Source organism: Oncorhynchus masou, unplaced genomic scaffold, assembly GCF_036934945.1.
Source record: "Oncorhynchus masou masou isolate Uvic2021 unplaced genomic scaffold, UVic_Omas_1.1 unplaced_scaffold_709, whole genome shotgun sequence".
In the NCBI taxonomy this organism is placed as follows: Eukaryota; Metazoa; Chordata; class Actinopteri; order Salmoniformes; family Salmonidae; genus Oncorhynchus; species Oncorhynchus masou.
The window spans coordinates 333798-355852 of NW_027013555.1; the positions used below are offsets into that span (position 1 = coordinate 333798).

The 22055-nt window shown below is 48.6% G+C and overlaps 1 protein-coding gene across 1 annotated transcript in view; it reads right to left on the reverse strand.

Annotated features, from left to right (window-relative positions):
• The window catches only part of LOC135537096 (carboxypeptidase Z-like), a 45345-nt gene that overhangs the window by 14137 nt on the left and 9153 nt on the right, over window positions 1–22055 (reverse strand). The window contains exons 4-6 of the mRNA XM_064963297.1: window positions 20832–21028; window positions 19505–19666; window positions 17899–18057 (exon numbers count right to left, since the gene is read on the reverse strand). Coding sequence (XP_064819369.1) covers window positions 17899–18057; window positions 19505–19666; window positions 20832–21028 — 518 coding nt within the window. The remainder of the gene's footprint in view (window positions 1–17898; window positions 18058–19504; window positions 19667–20831; window positions 21029–22055) is intronic.

Here is a 22055-nt window from a genome sequence, read left to right on the forward strand (position 1 = left end):
CATGTGTATTACAGGACAGAGTACCTGTTGGTCAGGTGTATTACAGGACAGAGTACCTGTTGGTCAGGTGTATTACAGGACAGAGTACCTGTTGGTCAGGTGTATTACAGGACAGAGTACCTGTTGGTCCGGTGTATTACAGGACAGAGTACCTGTTGGTCAGGTGTATTACAGGACAGAGTACCTGTTGGTCCGGTGTATTACAGGACAGAGTACCTGTTGGTCCGGTGTATTACAGGACAGAGTACCTGTTGGTCCGGTGTATTACAGGACAGAGTACCTGTTGGTCCGGTGTATTACAGGACAGAGTACCTGTTGGTCCGGTGTATTACAGGACAGATTACCTGTTGGTCCGGTGTATTACAGGACAGAGTACCTGTTGGTCCGGTGTATTACAGGACAGAGTACCTGTTGGTCCGGTGTATTACAGGACAGAGTACCTGTTGGTCAGGTGTATTACAGGACAGAGTACCTGTTGGTCCGGTGTATTACAGGACAGAGTACCTGTTGGTCCAGTGTATTACAGGACAGAGTACCTGTTGGTCCAGTGTATTACAGGACAGAGTAACAGTTGGTCCGGTGTATTACAGGACAGAGTACCTGTTGGTCCGGTGTATTACAGGACAGAGTACCTGTTGGTCAGGTGTATTACAGGACAGAGTACCTGTTGGTCCGGTGTATTACAGGACAGAGTACCTGTTCGTCAGGTTTTGGACAGGACAGAGTACCTGTTGGTCCGGTGTATTACAGGACAAGGTACCTGTCCATCAGGTGTAGGACAGGACAGGGTACCTGTTCATCAGGTTTTGGACAGGACAGAGTACCTGTTGGTCAGGTGTATTACAGGACAGAGTACCTGTTGGTCAGGTGTATTACAGGACAGGGTACCTGTTGGTCCGGTGTATTACAGGACAGAGTACCTGTTGGTCAGGTGTATTACAGGACAGAGTACCTGTTGGTCCGGTGTATTACAGGACAGAGTACCTGTTGGTCCGGTGTATTACAGGACAGAGTACCTGTTGGTCCGGTGTATTACAGGACAGAGTACCTGTTGGTCCGGTGTATTACAGGACAGAGTACCTGTTGGTCAGGTGTATTACAGGACAGAGTACCTGTTGGTCAGGTGTATTACAGGACAGAGTACCTGTTTGTCCGGTGTATTACAGGACAGAGTACCTGTTGGTCAGGTGTATTACAGGACAGAGTACCTGTTGGTCCGGTGTATTACAGGACAGAGTACCTGTTGGTCCGGTGTATTACAGGACAGAGTACCTGTTGGTCAGGTGTATTACAGGACAGAGTACCTGTTGGTCAGGTGTATTACAGGACAGAGTACCTGTTGGTCCGGTGTATTACAGGACAGAGTACCTGTTGGTCCGGTGTATTACAGGACAGAGTACCTGTTGGTCCGGTGTATTACAGGACAGAGTACCTGTTGGTCAGGTGTATTACAGGACAGAGTACCTGTTGGTCCGGTGTATTACAGGACAGAGTACCTGTTGGTCAGGTGTATTACAGGACAGAGTACCTGTTGGTCAGGTGTATTACAGGACAGAGTACCTGTTGGTCAGGTGTATTACAGGACAGAGTACCTGTTGGTCCGGTGTATTACAGGACAGAGTACCTGTTGGTCAGGTGTATTACAGGACAGAGTACCTGTTGGTCCGGTGTATTACAGGACAGAGTACCTGTTGGTCCGGTGTATTACAGGACAGAGTACCTGTTGGTCCGGTGTATTACAGGACAGAGTACCTGTTGGTCAGGTGTATTACAGGACAGAGTACCTGTTGGTCCGGTGTATTACAGGACAGAGTACCTGTATTGTATTACAGGACAGAGTACCTGTTGGTCCGGTGTATTACAGGACAGAGTACCTGTTGGTCCGGTGTATTACAGGACAGAGTACCTGTTGGTCCGGTGGACAGAGTATGTACAGGACAGAGTACCTGTTGGTCCGGTGTATTACAGGACAGAGTACCTGTTGGTCAGGTGTATTACAGGACAGAGTACCTGTTGGTCCGGTGTATTACAGGACAGAGTACCTGTTGGTCCGGTGTATTACAGGACAGAGTACCTGTTGGTCCGGTGTATTACAGGACAGAGTACCTGTTGGTCAGGTGTATTACAGGACAGAGTACCTGTTGGTCAGGTGTATTACAGGACAGAGTACCTGTTGGTCCGGTGTATTACAGGACAGAGTACCTGTTGGTCCGGTGTATTACAGGACAGAGTACCTGTTGGTCCGGTGTATTACAGGACAGAGTACCTGTTGGTCCGGTGTATTACAGGACAGAGTACCTGTTGGTCAGGTGTATTACAGGACAGAGTACCTGTTGGTCAGGTGTATTACAGGACAGAGTACCTGTTGGTCCGGTGTATTACAGGACAGAGTACCTGTTGGTCCGGTGTATTACAGGACAGAGTACCTGTTGGTCCAGTGTATTACAGGACAGAGTACCTGTTGGTCAGGTGTATTACAGGACAGAGTACCTGTTGGTCCGGTGTATTACAGGACAGAGTACCTGTTGGTCCGGTGTATTACAGGACAGAGTACCTGTTGGTCCGGTGTATTACAGGACAGATTACCTGTTGGTCCGGTGTATTACAGGACAGAGTACCTGTTGGTCCGGTGTATTACAGGACAGAGTACCTGTTGGTCCGGTGTATTACAGGACAGAGTACCTGTTGGTCAGGTGTATTACAGGACAGAGTACCTGTTGGTCCGGTGTATTACAGGACAGAGTACCTGTTGGTCCGGTGTATTACAGGACAGAGTACCTGTTGGTCCGGTGTATTACAGGACAGAGTACCTGTTGGTCAGGTGTATTACAGGACAGAGTACCTGTTGGTCCGGTGTATTACAGGACAGAGTACCTGTTGGTCCGGTGTATTACAGGACAGAGTACCTGTTGGTCATGTGTATTACAGGACAGAGTACCTGTTGGTCCGGTGTATTATTACAGGACAGAGTACCTGTTGGTCAGGTGTATTACAGGACAGAGTACCTGTTGGTCAGGTGTATTACAGGACAGAGTACCTGTTGGTCCGGTGTATTACAGGACAGAGTACCTGTTTGTCCGGTGTATTACAGGACAGAGTACCTGTTGGTCAGGTGTATTACAGGACAGAGTACCTGTTGGTCCGGTGTATTACAGGACAGAGTACCTGTTGGTCCGGTGTATTACAGGACAGAGTACCTGTTGGTCAGGTGTATTACAGGACAGAGTACCTGTTGGTCAGGTGTATTACAGGACAGAGTACCTGTTGGTCCGGTGTATTACAGGACAGAGTACCTGTTGGTCCGGTGTATTACAGGACAGAGTACCTGTTGGTCCGGTGTATTACAGGACAGAGTACCTGTTGGTCAGGTGTATTACAGGACAGAGTACCTGTTGGTCCGGTGTATTACAGGACAGAGTACCTGTTGGTCAGGTGTATTACAGGACAGAGTACCTGTTGGTCAGGTGTATTACAGGACAGAGTACCTGTTGGTCAGGTGTATTACAGGACAGAGTACCTGTTGGTCCGGTGTATTACAGGACAGAGTACCTGTTGGTCAGGTGTATTACAGGACAGAGTACCTGTTGGTCCGGTGTATTACAGGACAGAGTACCTGTTGGTCCGGTGTATTACAGGACAGAGTACCTGTTGGTCCGGTGTATTACAAGACAGAGTACCTGTTGGTCAGGTGTATTACAGGACAGAGTACCTGTTGGTCCGGTCCGGTATTACAGGACAGAGTACCTGTTGGTCCGGTGTATTACAGGACAGAGTACCTGTTGGTCCGGTGTATTACAGGACAGATTACCTGTTGGTCCGGTGTATTACAGGACAGAGTACCTGTTGGTCCGGTGTATTACAGGACAGAGTACCTGTTGGTCCGGTGTATTACAGGACAGAGTACCTGTTGGTCAGGTGTATTACAGGACAGAGTACCTGTTGGTCCGGTGTATTACAGGACAGAGTACCTGTTGTCCGTATTACAGGACAGAGTACCTGTTGGTCCGGTGTATTACAGGACAGAGTACCTGTTGGTCAGGTGTATTACAGGACAGAGTACCTGTTGGTCAGGTGTATTACAGGACAGAGTACCTGTTGGTCCGGTGTATTACAGGACAGAGTACCTGTTGGTCCGGTGTATTACAGGACAGAGTACCTGTTGGTCCGGTGTATTACAGGACAGAGTACCTGTTGGTCCGGTGTATTACAGGACAGAGTACCTGTTGGTCAGGTGTATTACAGGACAGAGTACCTGTTGGTCAGGTGTATTACAGGACAGAGTACCTGTTGGTCAGGTGTATTACAGGACAGAGTACCTGTTGGTCCGGTGTATTACAGGACAGAGTACCTGTTGGTCCGGTGTATTACAGGACAGAGTACCTGTTGGTCCAGTGTATTACAGGACAGAGTACCTGTTGGTCAGGTGTATTACAGGACAGAGTACCTGTTGGTCCGGTGTATTACAGGACAGAGTACCTGTTGGTCCGGTGTATTACAGGACAGAGTACCTGTTGGTCCGGTGTATTACAGGACAGATTACCTGTTGGTCCGGTGTATTACAGGACAGAGTACCTGTTGGTCCGGTGTATTACAGGACAGAGTACCTGTTGGTCCGGTGTATTACAGGACAGAGTACCTGTTGGTCAGGTGTATTACAGGACAGAGTACCTGTTGGTCCGGTGTATTACAGGACAGAGTACCTGTTGGTCCAGTGTATTACAGGACAGAGTACCTGTTGGTCCAGTGTATTACAGGACAGAGTACCTGTTGGTCAGGTGTATTACAGGACAGAGTACCTGTTGGTCAGGTGTATTACAGGACAGAGTACCTGTTGGTCCGGTGTATTACAGGACAGAGTACCTGTTGGTCCGGTGTATTACAGGACAGAGTACCTGTTGGTCCGGTGTATTACAGGACAGAGTACCTGTTGGTCAGGTGTATTACAGGACAGAGTACCTGTTGGTCCGGTGTATTACAGGACAGAGTACCTGTTGGTCAGGTGTATTACAGGACAGAGTACCTGTTGGTCAGGTGTATTACAGGACAGAGTACCTGTTGGTCCGGTGTATTACAGGACAGAGTACCTGTTGGTCCGGTGTATTACAGGACAGAGTACCTGTTGGTCAGGTGTATTACAGGACAGAGTACCTGTTGGTCCGGTGTATTACAGGACAGAGTACCTGTTGGTCCGGTGTATTACATGACAGAGTACCTGTTGGTCAGGTGTATTACAGGACAGAATACCTGTTGGTCAGGTGTATTACAGGACAGAATACCTGTTGGTCCGGTGTATTACAGGACAGAGTACCTGTTGGTCCGGTGTATTACAGGACAGAGTACCTGTTCATCAGGTTTTGGACAGGACAGAGTACCTGTTGGTCAGGTGTATTACAGGACAGAGTACCTGTTCATCAGGTTTTGGACAGGACAGAGTACCTGTTGGTCCGGTGTATTACAGGACAAGGTACCTGTCCATCAGGTGTAGGACAGGACAGGGTACCTGTTCATCAGGTTTTGGACAGGACAGAGTACCTGTTGGTCCGGTACCTGTGTATTACAGGACAGAGTACCTGTTGGTCCGGTGTATTACAGGACAGAGTACCTGTTGGTCAGGTGTATTACAGGACAGAGTACCTGTTGGTCAGGTGTATTACAGGACAGAGTACCTGTTGGTCAGGTGTATTACAGGACAGAGTACCTGTTGGTCCAGTGTATTACAGGACAGAGTACCTGTTGGTCCAGTGTATTACAGGACAGAGTACCTGTTGGTCAGGTGTATTACAGGACAGAGTACCTGTTGGTCAGGTGTATTACAGGACAGAGTACCTGTTGGTCCGGTGTATTACAGGACAGAGTACCTGTTGGTCCGGTGTATTACAGGACAGAGTACCTGTTGGTCCGGTGTATTACAGGACAGAGTACCTGTTGGTCAGGTGTATTACAGGACAGAGTACCTGTTGGTCCGGTGTATTACAGGACAGAGTACCTGTTGGTCCGGTGTATTACAGGACAGAGTACCTGTTGGTCATGTGTATTACAGGACAGAGTACCTGTTGGTCCGGTGTATTACAGGACAGAGTACCTGTTGGTCAGGTGTATTACAGGACAGAGTACCTGTTGGTCCGGTGTATTACAGGACAGAGTACCTGTTGGTCATGTGTATTACAGGACAGAGTACCTGTTGGTCAGGTGTATTACAGGACAGAGTACCTGTTGGTCCGGTGTATTACAGGACAGAGTACCTGTTGGTCCGGTGTATTACAGGACAGAGTACCTGTTGGTCCGGTGTATTACAGGACATTGTACCTGTTGGTCAGGTGTATTACAGGACAGAGTACCTGTTGGTCAGGTGTATTACAGGACAGAGTACCTGTTGGTCCGGTGTATTACAGGACAGAGTACCTGTTGATCAGGTGTATTACAGGACAGAGTACCTGTTGGTCCGGTGTATTACAGGACAGAGTACCTGTTGGTCCGGTGTATTACAGGACAGAGTACCTGTTCATCAGGTTTTGGACAGGACAGAGTACCTGTTGGTCAGGTGTATTACAGGACAGAGTACCTGTTCATCAGGTTTTGGACAGGACAGAGTAGCTGTTGGTCCGGTGTATTACAGGACAAGGTACCTGTCCATCAGGTGTAGGACAGGACAGGGTACCTGTTCATCAGGTTTTGGACAGGACAGAGTACCTGTTGGTCAGGTGTATTACAGGACAAGGTACCTGTCCATCAGGTGTAGGACAGGACAGGGTACCTGTTCATCAGGTTTTGGACAGGACAGAGTACCTGTTGGTCCGGTGTATTACAGGACAAGGTACCTGTCCATCAGGTGTAGGACAGGACAGGGTACCTGTTCATCAGGTTTTGGACAGGACAGAGTACCTGTTGGTCATGTGTATTACAGGACAGGGTACCTGTTCATCAGGTTTTGGACAGGACAGAGTACCTGTAGGTCCGGTGTATTACAGGACAGAGTACCTGTTGGTCATGTGTATTACAGGACAGAGTACCTGTTGGTCAGGTGTATTACAGGACAGAGTACCTGTTGGTCATGTATATTACAGGACAGAGTACCTGTTGGTCAGGTGTATTACAGGACAGAGTACCTGTTGGTCCGGTGTATTACAGGACAGAGTACCTGTTGGTCCGGTGTATTACAGGACAGAGTACCTGTTGGTCCGGTGTATTACAGGACAGAGTACCTGTTGGTCCGGTGTATTACAGGACAGAGTACCTGTTGGTCAGGTGTATTACAGGACAGAGTACCTGTTGGTCAGGTGTATTACAGGACAGAGTACCTGTTTGTCCGGTGTATTACAGGACAGAGTACCTGTTGGTCAGGTGTATTACAGGACAGAGTACCTGTTGGTCCGGTGTATTACAGGACAGAGTACCTGTTGGTCCGGTGTATTACAGGACAGAGTACCTGTTGGTCAGGTGTATTACAGGACAGAGTACCTGTTGGTCAGGTGTATTACAGGACAGGGTACCTGTTGGTCCGGTGTATTACAGGACAGAGTACCTGTTGGTCCGGTGTATTACAGGACAGAGTACCTGTTGGTCCGGTGTATTACAGGACAGAGTACCTGTTGGTCCGGTGTATTACAGGACAGAGTACCTGTTGGTCCGGTGTATTACAGGACAGAGTACCTGTTGGTCCGGTGTATTACAGGACAGAGTACCTGTTGGTCCGGTGTATTACAGGACAGAGTACCTGTTGGTCCGGTGTATTACAGGACAGAGTACCTGTTGGTCCGGTGTATTACAGGACAGAGTACCTGTTGGTCAGGTGTATTACAGGACAGAGTACCTGTTGGTCAGGTGTATTACAGGACAGAGTACCTGTTGGTCAGGTGTATTACAGGACAGAGTACCTGTTGGTCCGGTGTATTACAGGACAGAGTACCTGTTGGTCAGGTGTATTACAGGACAGAGTACCTGTTGGTCCGGTGTATTACAGGACAGAGTACCTGTTGGTCCGGTGTATTACAGGACAGAGTACCTGTTGGTCCGGTGTATTACAGGACAGAGTACCTGTTGGTCAGGTGTATTACAGGACAGAGTACCTGTTGGTCAGGTGTATTACAGGACAGAGTACCTGTTTGTCCGGTGTATTACAGGACAGAGTACCTGTTGGTCAGGTGTATTACAGGACAGAGTACCTGTTGGTCCGGTGTATTACAGGACAGAGTACCTGTTGGTCCGGTGTATTACAGGACAGAGTACCTGTTGGTCAGGTGTATTACAGGACAGAGTACCTGTTGGTCAGGTGTATTACAGGACAGGGTACCTGTTGGTCCGGTGTATTACAGGACAGAGTACCTGTTGGTCCGGTGTATTACAGGACAGAGTACCTGTTGGTCCGGTGTATTACAGGACAGAGTACCTGTTGGTCCGGTGTATTACAGGACAGAGTACCTGTTGGTCCGGTGTATTACAGGACAGAGTACCTGTTGGTCCGGTGTATTACAGGACAGAGTACCTGTTGGTCCGGTGTATTACAGGACAGAGTACCTGTTGGTCCGGTGTATTACAGGACAGAGTACCTGTTGGTCAGGTGTATTACAGGACAGAGTACCTGTTGGTCAGGTGTATTACAGGACAGAGTACCTGTTGGTCAGGTGTATTACAGGACAGAGTACCTGTTGGTCCGGTGTATTACAGGACAGAGTACCTGTTGGTCAGGTGTATTACAGGACAGAGTACCTGTTGGTCCGGTGTATTACAGGACAGAGTACCTGTTGGTCCGGTGTATTACAGGACAGAGTACCTGTTGGTCCAGTGTATTACAGGACAGAGTACCTGTTGGTCAGGTGTATTACAGGACAGAGTACCTGTTGGTCCGGTGTATTACAGGACAGAGTACCTGTTGGTCCGGTGTATTACAGGACAGAGTACCTGTTGGTCCGGTGTATTACAGGACAGATTACCTGTTGGTCCGGTGTATTACAGGACAGAGTACCTGTTGGTCCGGTGTATTACAGGACAGAGTACCTGTTGGTCCGGTGTATTACAGGACAGAGTACCTGTTGGTCAGGTGTATTACAGGACAGAGTACCTGTTGGTCCGGTGTATTACAGGACAGAGTACCTGTTGGTCCAGTGTATTACAGGACAGAGTACCTGTTGGTCCAGTGTATTACAGGACAGAGTACCTGTTGGTCAGGTGTATTACAGGACAGAGTACCTGTTGGTCAGGTGTATTACAGGACAGAGTACCTGTTGGTCCGGTGTATTACAGGACAGAGTACCTGTTGGTCCGGTGTATTACAGGACAGAGTACCTGTTGGTCCGGTGTATTACAGGACAGAGTACCTGTTGGTCAGGTGTATTACAGGACAGAGTACCTGTTGGTCCGGTGTTGGTCCGGTGTATTACAGGACAGAGTACCTGTTGGTCAGGTGTATTACAGGACAGAGTACCTGTTGGTCAGGTGTATTACAGGACAGAGTACCTGTTGGTCCGGTGTATTACAGGACAGAGTACCTGTTGGTCCGGTGTATTACAGGACAGAGTACCTGTTGGTCAGGTGTATTACAGGACAGAGTACCTGTTGGTCCGGTGTATTACAGGACAGAGTACCTGTTGGTCCGGTGTATTACAGGACAGAGTACCTGTTGGTCAGGTGTATTACAGGACAGAATACCTGTTGGTCCGGTGTATTACAGGACAGAGTACCTGTTGGTCCGGTGTATTACAGGACAGAGTACCTGTTCATCAGGTTTTGGACAGGACAGAGTACCTGTTGGTCAGGTGTATTACAGGACAGAATACCTGTTCATCAGGTTTTGGACAGGACAGAGTACCTGTTGGTCCGGTGTATTACAGGACAAGGTACCTGTCCATCAGGTGTAGGACAGGACAGGGTACCTGTTCATCAGGTTTTGGACAGGACAGAGTACCTGTTGGTCCGGTGTATTACAGGACAGAGTACCTGTTGGTCCGGTGTATTACAGGACAGAGTACCTGTTGGTCAGGTGTATTACAGGACAGAGTACCTGTTGGTCAGGTGTATTACAGGACAGAGTACCTGTTGGTCAGGTGTATTACAGGACAGAGTACCTGTTGGTCCAGTGTATTACAGGACAGAGTACCTGTTGGTCCAGTGTATTACAGGACAGAGTACCTGTTGGTAAGGTGTATTACAGGACAGAGTACCTGTTGGTCAGGTGTATTACAGGACAGAGTACCTGTTGGTCCGGTGTATTACAGGACAGAGTACCTGTTGGTCCGGTGTATTACAGGACAGAGTACCTGTTGGTCCGGTGTATTACAGGACAGAGTACCTGTTGGTCAGGTGTATTACAGGACAGAGTACCTGTTGGTCCGGTGTATTACAGGACAGAGTACCTGTTGGTCCGGTGTATTACAGGACAGAGTACCTGTTGGTCATGTGTATTACAGGACAGAGTACCTGTTGGTCCGGTGTATTACAGGACAGAGTACCTGTTGGTCAGGTGTATTACAGGACAGAGTACCTGTTGGTCAGGTGTATTACAGGACAGAGTACCTGTTGGTCCGGTGTATTACAGGACAGAGTACCTGTTGGTCCGGTGTATTACAGGACAGAGTACCTGTTGGTCCGGTGTATTACAGGACATTGTACCTGTTGGTCAGGTGTATTACAGGACAGAGTACCTGTTGGTCAGGTGTATTACAGGACAGAGTACCTGTTGGTCCGGTGTATTACAGGACAGAGTACCTGTTGATCAGGTGTATTACAGGACAGAGTACCTGTTGGTCCGGTGTATTACAGGACAGAGTACCTGTTGGTCCGGTGTATTACAGGACAGAGTACCTGTTCATCAGGTTTTGGACAGGACAGAGTACCTGTTGGTCAGGTGTATTACAGGACAGAGTACCTGTTCATCAGGTTTTGGACAGGACAGAGTAGCTGTTGGTCCGGTGTATTACAGGACAAGGTACCTGTCCATCAGGTGTAGGACAGGACAGGGTACCTGTTCATCAGGTTTTGGACAGGACAGAGTACCTGTTGGTCAGGTGTATTACAGGACAAGGTACCTGTCCATCAGGTGTAGGACAGGACAGGGTACCTGTTCATCAGGTTTTGGACAGGACAGAGTACCTGTTGGTCCGGTGTATTACAGGACAAGGTACCTGTCCATCAGGTGTAGGACAGGACAGGGTACCTGTTCATCAGGTTTTGGACAGGACAGAGTACCTGTTGGTCCGGTGTATTACAGGACAAGGTACCTGTCCATCAGGTGTATTACAGGACAGGGTACCTGTTCATCAGGTTTTGGACAGGACAGAGTACCTGTAGGTCCGGTGTATTACAGGACAGAGTACCTGTTGGTCATGTGTATTACAGGACAGAGTACCTGTTGGTCAGGTGTATTACAGGACAGAGTACCTGTTGGTCAGGTGTATTACAGGACAGAGTACCTGTTGGTCATGTATATTACAGGACAGAGTACCTGTTGGTCAGGTGTATTACAGGACAGAGTACCTGTTGGTCCGGTGTATTACAGGACAGAGTACCTGTTGGTCCGGTGTATTACAGGACAGAGTACCTGTTGGTCAGGTGTATTACAGGACAGAATACCTGTTGGTCAGGTGTATTACAGGACAGAGTACCTGTTGGTCCGGTGTATTACAGGACAGAGTACCTGTTGGTCAGGTGTATTACAGGACAGAGTACCTGTTGGTCAGGTGTATTACAGGACAGAGTACCTGTTGGTCAGGTGTATTACAGGACAGAGTACCTGTTGGTCAGGTGTATTACAGGACAGAGTACCTGTTGGTCCGGTGTATTACAGGACAGAGTACCTGTTCATCAGGTTTTGGACAGGACAGAGTACCTGTTGGTCAGGTGTATTACAAGACAGAGTACCTGTTCATCAGGTTTTGGACAGGACAGAGTACCTGTTGGTCCGGTGTATTACAGGACAAGGTACCTGTCCATCAGGTGTAGGACAGGACAGGGTACCTGTTCATCAGGTTTTGGACAGGACAGAGTACCTGTTGGTCCGGTGTATTACAGGACAAGGTACCTGTCCATCAGGTGTAGGACAGGACAGGGTACCTGTCCATCAGGTGTAGGACAGGACAGGGTACCTGTTCATCAGGTTTTGGACAGGACAGAGTACCTGTTGGTCCGGTGTATTACAGGACAGAGTACCTGTTGGTCATGTGTATTACAGGACAGAGTACCTGTTGGTCAGGTGTATTACAGGACAGAGTACCTGTTGGTCCGGTGTATTACAGGACAGAGTACCTGTTGGTCCGGTGTATTACAGGACAGAGTACCTGTTGGTCCGGTGTATTACAGGACAGAGTACCTGTTGGTCCGGTGTATTACAGGACAGAGTAACTGTTGGTCAGGTGTATTACAGGACAGAGTACCTGTTGGTCCGGTGTATTACAGGACAGAGTACCTGTTGGTCCGGTGTATTACAGGACAGAGTACCTGTTGGTCCGGTGTATTACAGGACAGAGTACCTGATGGTCCGGTGTATTACAGGACAGTGTACCTGTTGGTCAGGTGTATTACAGGACAGAGTACCTGTTGGTCAGGTGTATTACAGGACAGAGTACCTGTTGGTCCGGTGTATTACAGGACAGGGTACCTGTTGGTCCGGTGTATTACAGGACAGGGTACCTGTTGGTCCGGTGTATTACAGGACAGGGTACCTGTTGGTCCGGTGTATTACAGGACAGAGTACCTGTTGGTCCGGTGTATTACAGGACAGGGTACCTGTTGGTCCGGTGTATTACAGGACAGAGTACCTGTTGGTCATGTGTAGGACAGGGTATCTGTTGGTCCAGTGTATTACAGGACAGAGTACCTGTTGGTCCGGTGTATTACAGGACAGGGTACCTGTTGGTCCGGTGTATTACAGGACAGAGTACCTGTTGGTCCGGTGTATTACAGGACAGAGTACCTGTTGGTCCGGTGTATTACAGGACAGAGTACCTGTTGGTCATGTGTATTACAGGACAAGGTACCTGTCCATCAGGTGTAGGACAGGACAGGGTACCTGTTCATCAGGTTTTGGACAGGACAGACTACCTGTTGGTCCGGTGTATTACAGGACAAGGTACCTGTCCATCAGATGTAGGACAGGACAGGGTACCTGTTCATCAGGTTTTGGACAGGACAGAGTACCTGTTGGTCCGGTGTATTACAGGACAGAGTACCTGTTGGTCAGGGGTATTACAGGACAGAGTACCTGTTGGTCCGGTGTATTACAGGACAGAGTACATGTTGGTCAGGTGTATTACAGGACAGAGTACCTGTTGGTCCGGTGTATTACAGGACAGAGTACCTGTTGGTCAGGTGTATTACAGGACAGAGTAACAGTTGGTCCGGTGTATTACAGGACAGAGTACCTGTTGGTCCGGTGTATTACAGGACAGAGTACCTGTTGGTCAGGTGTATTACAGGACAGAGTACCTGTTGGTCCGGTGTATTACAGGACAGAGTACCTGTTGGTCCGGTGTATTACAGGACAGAGTACCTGTTCATCAGGTTTTGGACAGGACAGAGTACCTGTTGGTCCGGTGTATTACAGGACAAGGTACCTGTCCATCAGGTGTAGGACAGGACAGGGTACCTGTTCATCAGGTTTTGGACAGGACAGAGTACCTGTTGGTCAGGTGTATTACAGGACAAGGTACCTGTCCATCAGATGTAGGACAGGACAGGGTACCTGTTCATCAGGTTTTGGACAGGACAGAGTACCTGTTGGTCCGGTGTATTACAGGACAAGGTACCTGTCCATCAGGTGTAGGACAGGACAGGGTACCTGTTCGTCAGGTTTTGGACAGGACAGAGTACCTGTTGGTCAGGTGTATTACAGGACAGAGTACCTGTTGGTCAGGTGTATTACAGGACAGAGTACCTGTTGGTCCGGTGTATTACAGGACAGAGTACCTGTTGGTCCGGTGTATTACAGGACAGAGTACCTGTTGGTCCGGTGTATTACAGGACAGAGTACCTGTTGGTCCGGTGTATTACAGGACAGAGTACCTGTTGGTCCGGTGTATTACAGGACAGAGTACCTGTTGGTCAGGTGTATTACAGGACAGAGTACCTGTTGGTCCGGTGTATTACAGGACAGAGTACCTGTTGGTCAGGTGTATTACAGGACAGAGTACCTGTTGGTCAGGTGTATTACAGGACAGAGTACCTGTTGGTCAGGTGTATTACAGGACAGAGTACCTGTTGGTCCGGTGTATTACAGGACAGAGTACCTGTTGGTCAGGTGTATTACAGGACAGAGTACCTGTTGGTCCGGTGTATTACAGGACAGAGTACCTGTTGGTCCGGTGTATTACATGACAGAGTACCTGTTGGTCAGGTGTATTACAGGACAGAATACCTGTTGGTCCGGTGTATTACAGGACAGAGTACCTGTTGGTCCGGTGTATTACAGGACAGAGTACCTGTTCATCAGGTTTTGGACAGGACAGAGTACCTGTTGGTCAGGTGTATTACAGGACAGAGTACCTGTTCATCAGGTTTTGGACAGGACAGAGTACCTGTTGGTCCGGTGTATTACAGGACAAGGTACCTGTCCATCAGGTGTAGGACAGGACAGGGTACCTGTTCATCAGGTTTTGGACAGGACAGAGTACCTGTTGGTCCGGTGTATTACAGGACAGAGTACCTGTTGGTCCGGTGTATTACAGGACAGAGTACCTGTTGGTCAGGTGTATTACAGGACAGAGTACCTGTTGGTCAGGTGTATTACAGGACAGAGTACCTGTTGGTCAGGTGTATTACAGGACAGAGTACCTGTTGGTCCAGTGTATTACAGGACAGAGTACCTGTTGGTCCAGTGTATTACAGGACAGAGTACCTGTTGGTCAGGTGTATTACAGGACAGAGTACCTGTTGGTCAGGTGTATTACAGGACAGAGTACCTGTTGGTCCGGTGTATTACAGGACAGAGTACCTGTTGGTCCGGTGTATTACAGGACAGAGTACCTGTTGGTCCGGTGTATTACAGGACAGAGTACCTGTTGGTCAGGTGTATTACAGGACAGAGTACCTGTTGGTCCGGTGTATTACAGGACAGAGTACCTGTTGGTCCGGTGTATTACAGGACAGAGTACCTGTTGGTCATGTGTATTACAGGACAGAGTACCTGTTGGTCCGGTGTATTACAGGACAGAGTACCTGTTGGTCAGGTGTATTACAGGACAGAGTACCTGTTGGTCAGGTGTATTACAGGACAGAGTACCTGTTGGTCCGGTGTATTACAGGACAGAGTACCTGTTGGTCCGGTGTATTACAGGACAGAGTACCTGTTGGTCAGGTGTATTACAGGACAGAGTACCTGTTGGTCCGGTGTATTACAGGACAGAGTACCTGTTGATCAGGTGTATTACAGGACAGAGTACCTGTTGGTCCGGTGTATTACAGGACAGAGTACCTGTTGGTCCGGTGTATTACAGGACAGAGTACCTGTTCATCAGGTTTTGGACAGGACAGAGTACCTGTTGGTCAGGTGTATTACAGGACAGAGTACCTGTTCATCAGGTTTTGGACAGGACAGAGTAGCTGTTGGTCCGGTGTATTACAGGACAAGGTACCTGTCCATCAGGTGTAGGACAGGACAGGGTACCTGTTCATCAGGTTTTGGACAGGACAGAGTACCTGTTGGTCAGGTGTATTACAGGACAAGGTACCTGTCCATCAGGTGTAGGACAGGACAGGGTACCTGTTCATCAGGTTTTGGACAGGACAGAGTACCTGTTGGTCCGGTGTATTACAGGACAAGGTACCTGTCCATCAGGTGTAGGACAGGACAGGGTACCTGTTCATCAGGTTTTGGACAGGACAGAGTACCTGTTGGTCATGTGTATTACAGGACAGGGTACCTGTTCATCAGGTTTTGGACAGGACAGAGTACCTGTAGGTCCGGTGTATTACAGGACAGAGTACCTGTTGGTCATGTGTATTACAGGACAGAGTACCTGTTGGTCAGGTGTATTACAGGACAGAGTACCTGTTGGTCATGTGTATTACAGGACAGAGTACCTGTTGGTCAGGTGTATTACAGGACAGAGTACCTGTTGGTCCGGTGTATTACAGGACAGAGTACCTGTTGGTCCGGTGTATTACAGGACAGAGTACCTGTTGGTCATGTGTATTACAGGACAGAGTACCTGTTGGTCAGGTGTATTACAGGACAGAGTACCTGTTGGTCCGGTGTATTACAGGACAGAGTACCTGTTGGTCAGGTGTATTACAGGACAGAGTACCTGTTGGTCAGGTGTATTACAGGACAGAGTACCTGTTGGTCAGGTGTATTACAGGACAGAGTACCTGTTGGTCAGGTGTATTACAGGACAGAGTACCTGTTGGTCCGGTGTATTACAGGACAGAGTACCTGTTCATCAGGTTTTGGACAGGACAGAGTACCTGTTGGTCAGGTGTATTACAAGACAGAGTACCTGTTCATCAGGTTTTGGACAGGACAGAGTACCTGTTGGTCCGGTGTATTACAGGACAAGGTACCTGTCCATCAGGTGTAGGACAGGACAGGGTACCTGTTCATCAGGTTTTGGACAGGACAGAGTACCTGTTGGTCCGGTGTATTACAGGACAAGGTACCTGTCCATCAGGTGTAGGACAGGACAGGGTACCTGTCCATCAGGTGTAGGACAGGACAGGGTACCTGTTCATCAGGTTTTGGACAGGACAGAGTACCTGTTGGTCCGGTGTATTACAGGACAGAGTACCTGTTGGTCATGTGTATTACAGGACAGAGTACCTGTTGGTCAGGTGTATTACAGGACAGAGTACCTGTTGGTCCGGTGTATTACAGGACAGAGTACCTGTTGGTCCGGTGTATTACAGGACAGAGTACCTGTTGGTCCGGTGTATTACAGGACAGAGTACCTGTTGGTCCGGTGTATTACAGGACAGTGTACCTGTTGGTCAGGTGTATTACAGGACAGAGTACCTGTTGGTCAGGTGTATTACAGGACAGAGTACCTGTTGGTCCGGTGTATTACAGGACAGGGTACCTGTTGGTCCGGTGTATTACAGGACAGGGTACCTGTTGGTCCGGTGTATTACAGGACAGGGTACCTGTTGGTCCGGTGTATTACAGGACAGAGTACCTGTTGGTCCGGTGTATTACAGGACAGGGTACCTGTTGGTCCGGTGTATTACAGGACAGAGTACCTGTTGGTCATGTGTAGGACAGGGTATCTGTTGGTCCAGTGTATTACAGGACAGAGTACCTGTTGGTCCGGTGTATTACAGGACAGGGTACCTGTTGGTCCGGTGTATTACAGGACAGAGTACCTGTTGGTCCGGTGTATTACAGGACAGAGTACCTGTTGGTCCGCTATATTACAGGACAGGGTACCTGTTGGTCAGGTGTAGGACAGGGTACGTGTTGGTCCGGTGTATTACAGGACAGGGTACCTGTTGGTCAGGTGTATTACAGGACAGAGTACCTGTTGGTCAGGTGTATTACAGGACAGGGTACGTGTTGGTCCGGTGTATTACAGGACAGGGTACCTGTTGGTCCGGTGTATTACAGGACAGAGTACCTGTTGGTCAGGTGTATTACAGGACAGGGTACCTGTTCATCAGGTTTAGGACAGGGTATCTGTTGGTCCAGTGTAGGACAGGACAGGGTACCTGTTCATCAGGTGTAGGACAGGGTACCTGTTCATCAGGTGTAGGACAGGGTACCTGTTGGTCAGGTGTAGGACAGGACAGGGTACCTGTTCATTAGGTGTAGGACAGTGTACCTGTTGGTCAGGTGGAGGACAGGACAGGGTACCTGTTCATCAGGTGTTCTACAAGACAGGGTAGCTGTTGGTCAGGTGTATTACAGGACAGGGTACCTGTTCATCAGGTGTAGGACAGGACAGTGCACCTGTTCATCAGGTGTAGGACAGGACAGGGTACCTGTTCATCAGGTGTAGGGGAGAACATCCTCTCTTCATGGAGGTGTCTAGAGAAATCAAAGGGATAAGAGATCACCAGCTCTCCGCCATGGAGGCTCGCAGACTGGACAAACGGCACAGACCTGATCCACTTCATCACTGCATAGGTCTCTGAAGCTACCTAAGAGAGGAGAGGAGAGGAGAGGAGAGGAGAGGAGAGGAGAGGAGAGGAGAGGAGAGGAGAGGAGAGGAGAGGAGAGGAGAGGAGAGGAGAGGAGAGGAGAGGAGAGGAGAGGAGAGGAGAGGAGGATAATTACACATATCCCTTACAAAACTGGTTTTGTCTAAAACTATGGACACCCCTAGAACATATCTTACCAAAACAGTAGGAATGCCCTGTACCTCACCAAAACAGTAGGAATGCCCTGTACCTCACCAAAACAGTAGGAATGTCCTGTACCTCACCAAAACAGTAGGAATGTCCTGTACAGTAGGATTGTCTATACCTCACCAAAACAGTAGGGATGCCCTGTACCTCACCAAAACAGTAGGAATGTCCTGTACCTCACCAAAACAGTAGGAATGTCCTCTACCTCACCAAAACAGTAGGAATGCCCTGTACCTCACCAAAACAGTAGGAATGTCCTGTACCTCACCAAAACAGTAGGAATGTCCTGTACCTCACCAAAACAGTAGGAATGTCCTGTACCTCACCAAAACAGTAGGAATGTGCTGTACCTCACCAAAACAGTAGGAATGTCCTCTACCTCACCAAAACAGTAGGAATGTCCTGTACCTCACCAAAACAGTAGGAATGTCCTGTACCTCACCAAAACAGTAGGAATGTCCTGTACCTCACCAAAACAGTAGGAATGTGCTGTACCTTACCAAAACAGTAGGAATGCCCTGTACCTCACCAAAACAGTAGGAATGTCCTATACCTCACCAAAACAGTAGGAATGTCCTGTACCTCACCAAAACAGTAGGAATGTCCTCTACCTCACCAAAACAGTAGGAATGCCCTGTACCTCACCAAAACAGTAGGAATGCCCTGTACCTTACCAAAAACAGTAGGAATGTCCTGTACCTCACCAAAACAGTAGGAATGCCCTGTACCTTACCAAAACAGTAGGAATGTCCTGTACCTCACCAAAACAGTAGGAATGTCCTGTACCTCACCAAAACAGTAGGAATGCCCTGTACCTTACCAAAAACAGTAGGAATGTCCTGTACCTTACCAAAACAGTAGGAATGTCCTCTACCTCACCAAAACAGTAGGAATGCCCTGTACCTTACCAAAACAGTAGGAATGTCCTGTACCTCACCAAAACAGTAGGAATGCCCTGTACCTTACCAAAAACAGTAGGAATGTCCTATACATCACCAAAACAGTAGGAATGTCCTATACATCACCAAAACAGTAGAAATGTCCTGTACAGTAGGAATGTCCTGTACTTTCCCACATCAACAGAAGGCTAAGTTCCCATACCATCGGAGAGGTACCTCCACCTGAGGGACTTGCTATCGAGATGCTAGTGACATCACTCATGTGTACACACCTCTCCGATGTCCTCACTGGCGCCATCCCGCTACCGACACCAGTGTAGCGAGATGTTGATATTACATACCTTACCAAACCAGTAAGAGTCTGGGATGGGGATGTGGTCTGTGCGGAAGCGTTTGATCCTGCGATTCCGGTAGAGGATAGACGTAAGGTCAGGAAAGTTCCGGTTCAAGTCTAGGTTCTGAGCGTTGGTGCGACCCACCGTCCAACCGTTGAGCTCGTGACCCTACACCAACACACACAGAGGGTAAAGGTCGTGACCCTACACAAACACACAGATGTAGAAACACACACAGAGGGTAAAGGTCGTGACCCTACACAAACACACAGATGTAGAAACACACACAGAGGATAAAGGTCATGACCCTAGACATGGTTCAACACCCCACGACCCTGCAGGAGCGTGACGGGGAGGAGTGAAGAGTGAAGCATCATGGGTAATGGGAAGACATGGGAAGTCATGTCGGTTAGAAGAATGTGATTGGATAGGATGACTATCAGAGGTCAGGAGTGTTTTGTTGACCATGTGACCCAGAAGAGGGCCCAGAGGTTTTCCCAGTCAAGTCACATGATCGTTCCCTATACAGGGAGTAGTTTTGGGACAGACTATGTAATCCGCCTGGAGAGAACAAGCTGTCCATTAAACATATATTTTTTTTATTAAAACCTTTATTTTACTAGGCAAGTCAGTGACGAACAAATTCTTATTTAAAACGACGGCCTACACCGTCCGAACCCGGACGACGCTGGGCCAATTGTGCGCCGCCCTATGGGATTCCTCATCACAGCCGGCCGGTTGTGATACAGCCTGGATATCGAACCAGGGTGTCTGTAGTGACAGGACATGCTGTTTGTGTGAAGAAGAAATCCCTCGGTAGTTTGAAAACATGATGATAAAGACAATAGAGCTTCCCACTGCCAGCTGTTGGGGAAAACAATAACTAGACGTTCTATCTTTAAAAAATATATATATATATTATTTGTTATTTTAAGAAAAACGTTTTGAGATTCCGAGCAGTGTTACTTCTTCGACCTTAAACACAGTTACTAAAAAATAAAATGCCACCGCGTTTCCATGACAACAGTCTAATCGACTGCTCTTGCTGATTGGTTAAGGACACTTTCACTCTGTCTCTCTGGTAGTGTGAGGGGCTGAACCAATAGGAGAGCTCAGGTAGATGATAGGCAGTTGGAAAAGGGGCAAGGCTTAAGAAAGAGAGTGGCCCAACACATGCTCTCACAGACTCTATATAATGGAGAAGATAAGAGGCGTGGCTTCTTTCTATCTCTACGCGGCTGATTGGTTGGTCCCGGCTTCCACGTTTTTTTTATTCATGATTTACTTCCTGGTTGTGGTGTGGTTGTTGTTCCGGGTCGTTGCTATCCTCTACCTCGGCGGCCGCCAGCTCATAACCGTCGGGGTTCATGGATGCCAGGATGTGGATGCGCGTGGTGTTCACGAGCGTCTGGATACGCTGGTTGCCAAGGAGATACTCGGAACACAGGTACTGGGCCAGGTAGAGCAGCAACTGACGACCCAGGACCTCGTTGCCATGCATGTTGCCAACCAGCTTGATCTCCGGTTCCACTGAGGATGGGAGAGGGAGAGACGGGGGAGGGAGAGGGAGAGACGGGGGAGGGAGAGGGAGAGGGAGAGGGAGAGACGGGGGAGGGAGAGACGGGGGAGGAAGGGAGAGAGACAGGAAAGGAATTGCTCAAGACAAAACCTGTGTCAAAGTTCATTTTAGAAGATGTCAACTAGCCCTGTACCAATAGGCTTTAAGACACGGGAGGTCCTCAACTAGCCCTGTACCACTAGGCTTTAACACACGGGAGGTCCTCAACTAGCCCTGTACCACTAGGCTTTAAGACACGGGAGGTCCTCAACTAGCCCTGTACCACTAGGCTTTAAGACACAGGAGGTCCTCAACTAGCCCTGTACCAATAGGCTTTAATACACAGGAGGTCCTCAACTAGTCCTGTACCAATAGGCTTTAAGACACAGGAGGTCCTCAACTAGCCCTGTACCAATAGGCTTTAAGACACAGGAGGTCCTCAACTAGCCCTGTACCAATAGGCTTTAAGACACAGGAGGTCCTCAACTAGCCCTGTACCAATAGGCTTTAAGACACAGGAGGTCCTCAACTAGTCCTGTACCAATAGGCTTTAATAAACAGGAGGTCCTCAACTAGCCCTGTACCAATAGGCTTTAATACACGGGAGGTCCTCAACTAGCCCTGTACCAATAGGCTTTAATACACAGGAGGTCCTCAACTAGTCCTGTACCAATAGGCTTTAATGAACAGGAGGTCCTCAACTAGCCCTGTACCAATAGGCTTTAATACACGGGAGGTCCTCAACTAGCCCTGTACCAATAGGCTTTAAGACACAGGAGGTCCTCAACTAGCCCTGTACCAATAGGCTTTAATAAACAGGAGGTCCTCAACTAGCCCTGTACCAATAGGCTTTAACACACAGGAGGTCCTCAACTAGCCCTGTACCAATAGGCTTTAATACACGGGAGGTCCTCAACTAGCCCTGTACCAATAGGCTTTAATAAACAGGAGGTCCTCAACTAGCCCTGTACCAATAGGCTTTAATACACGGGAGGTCCT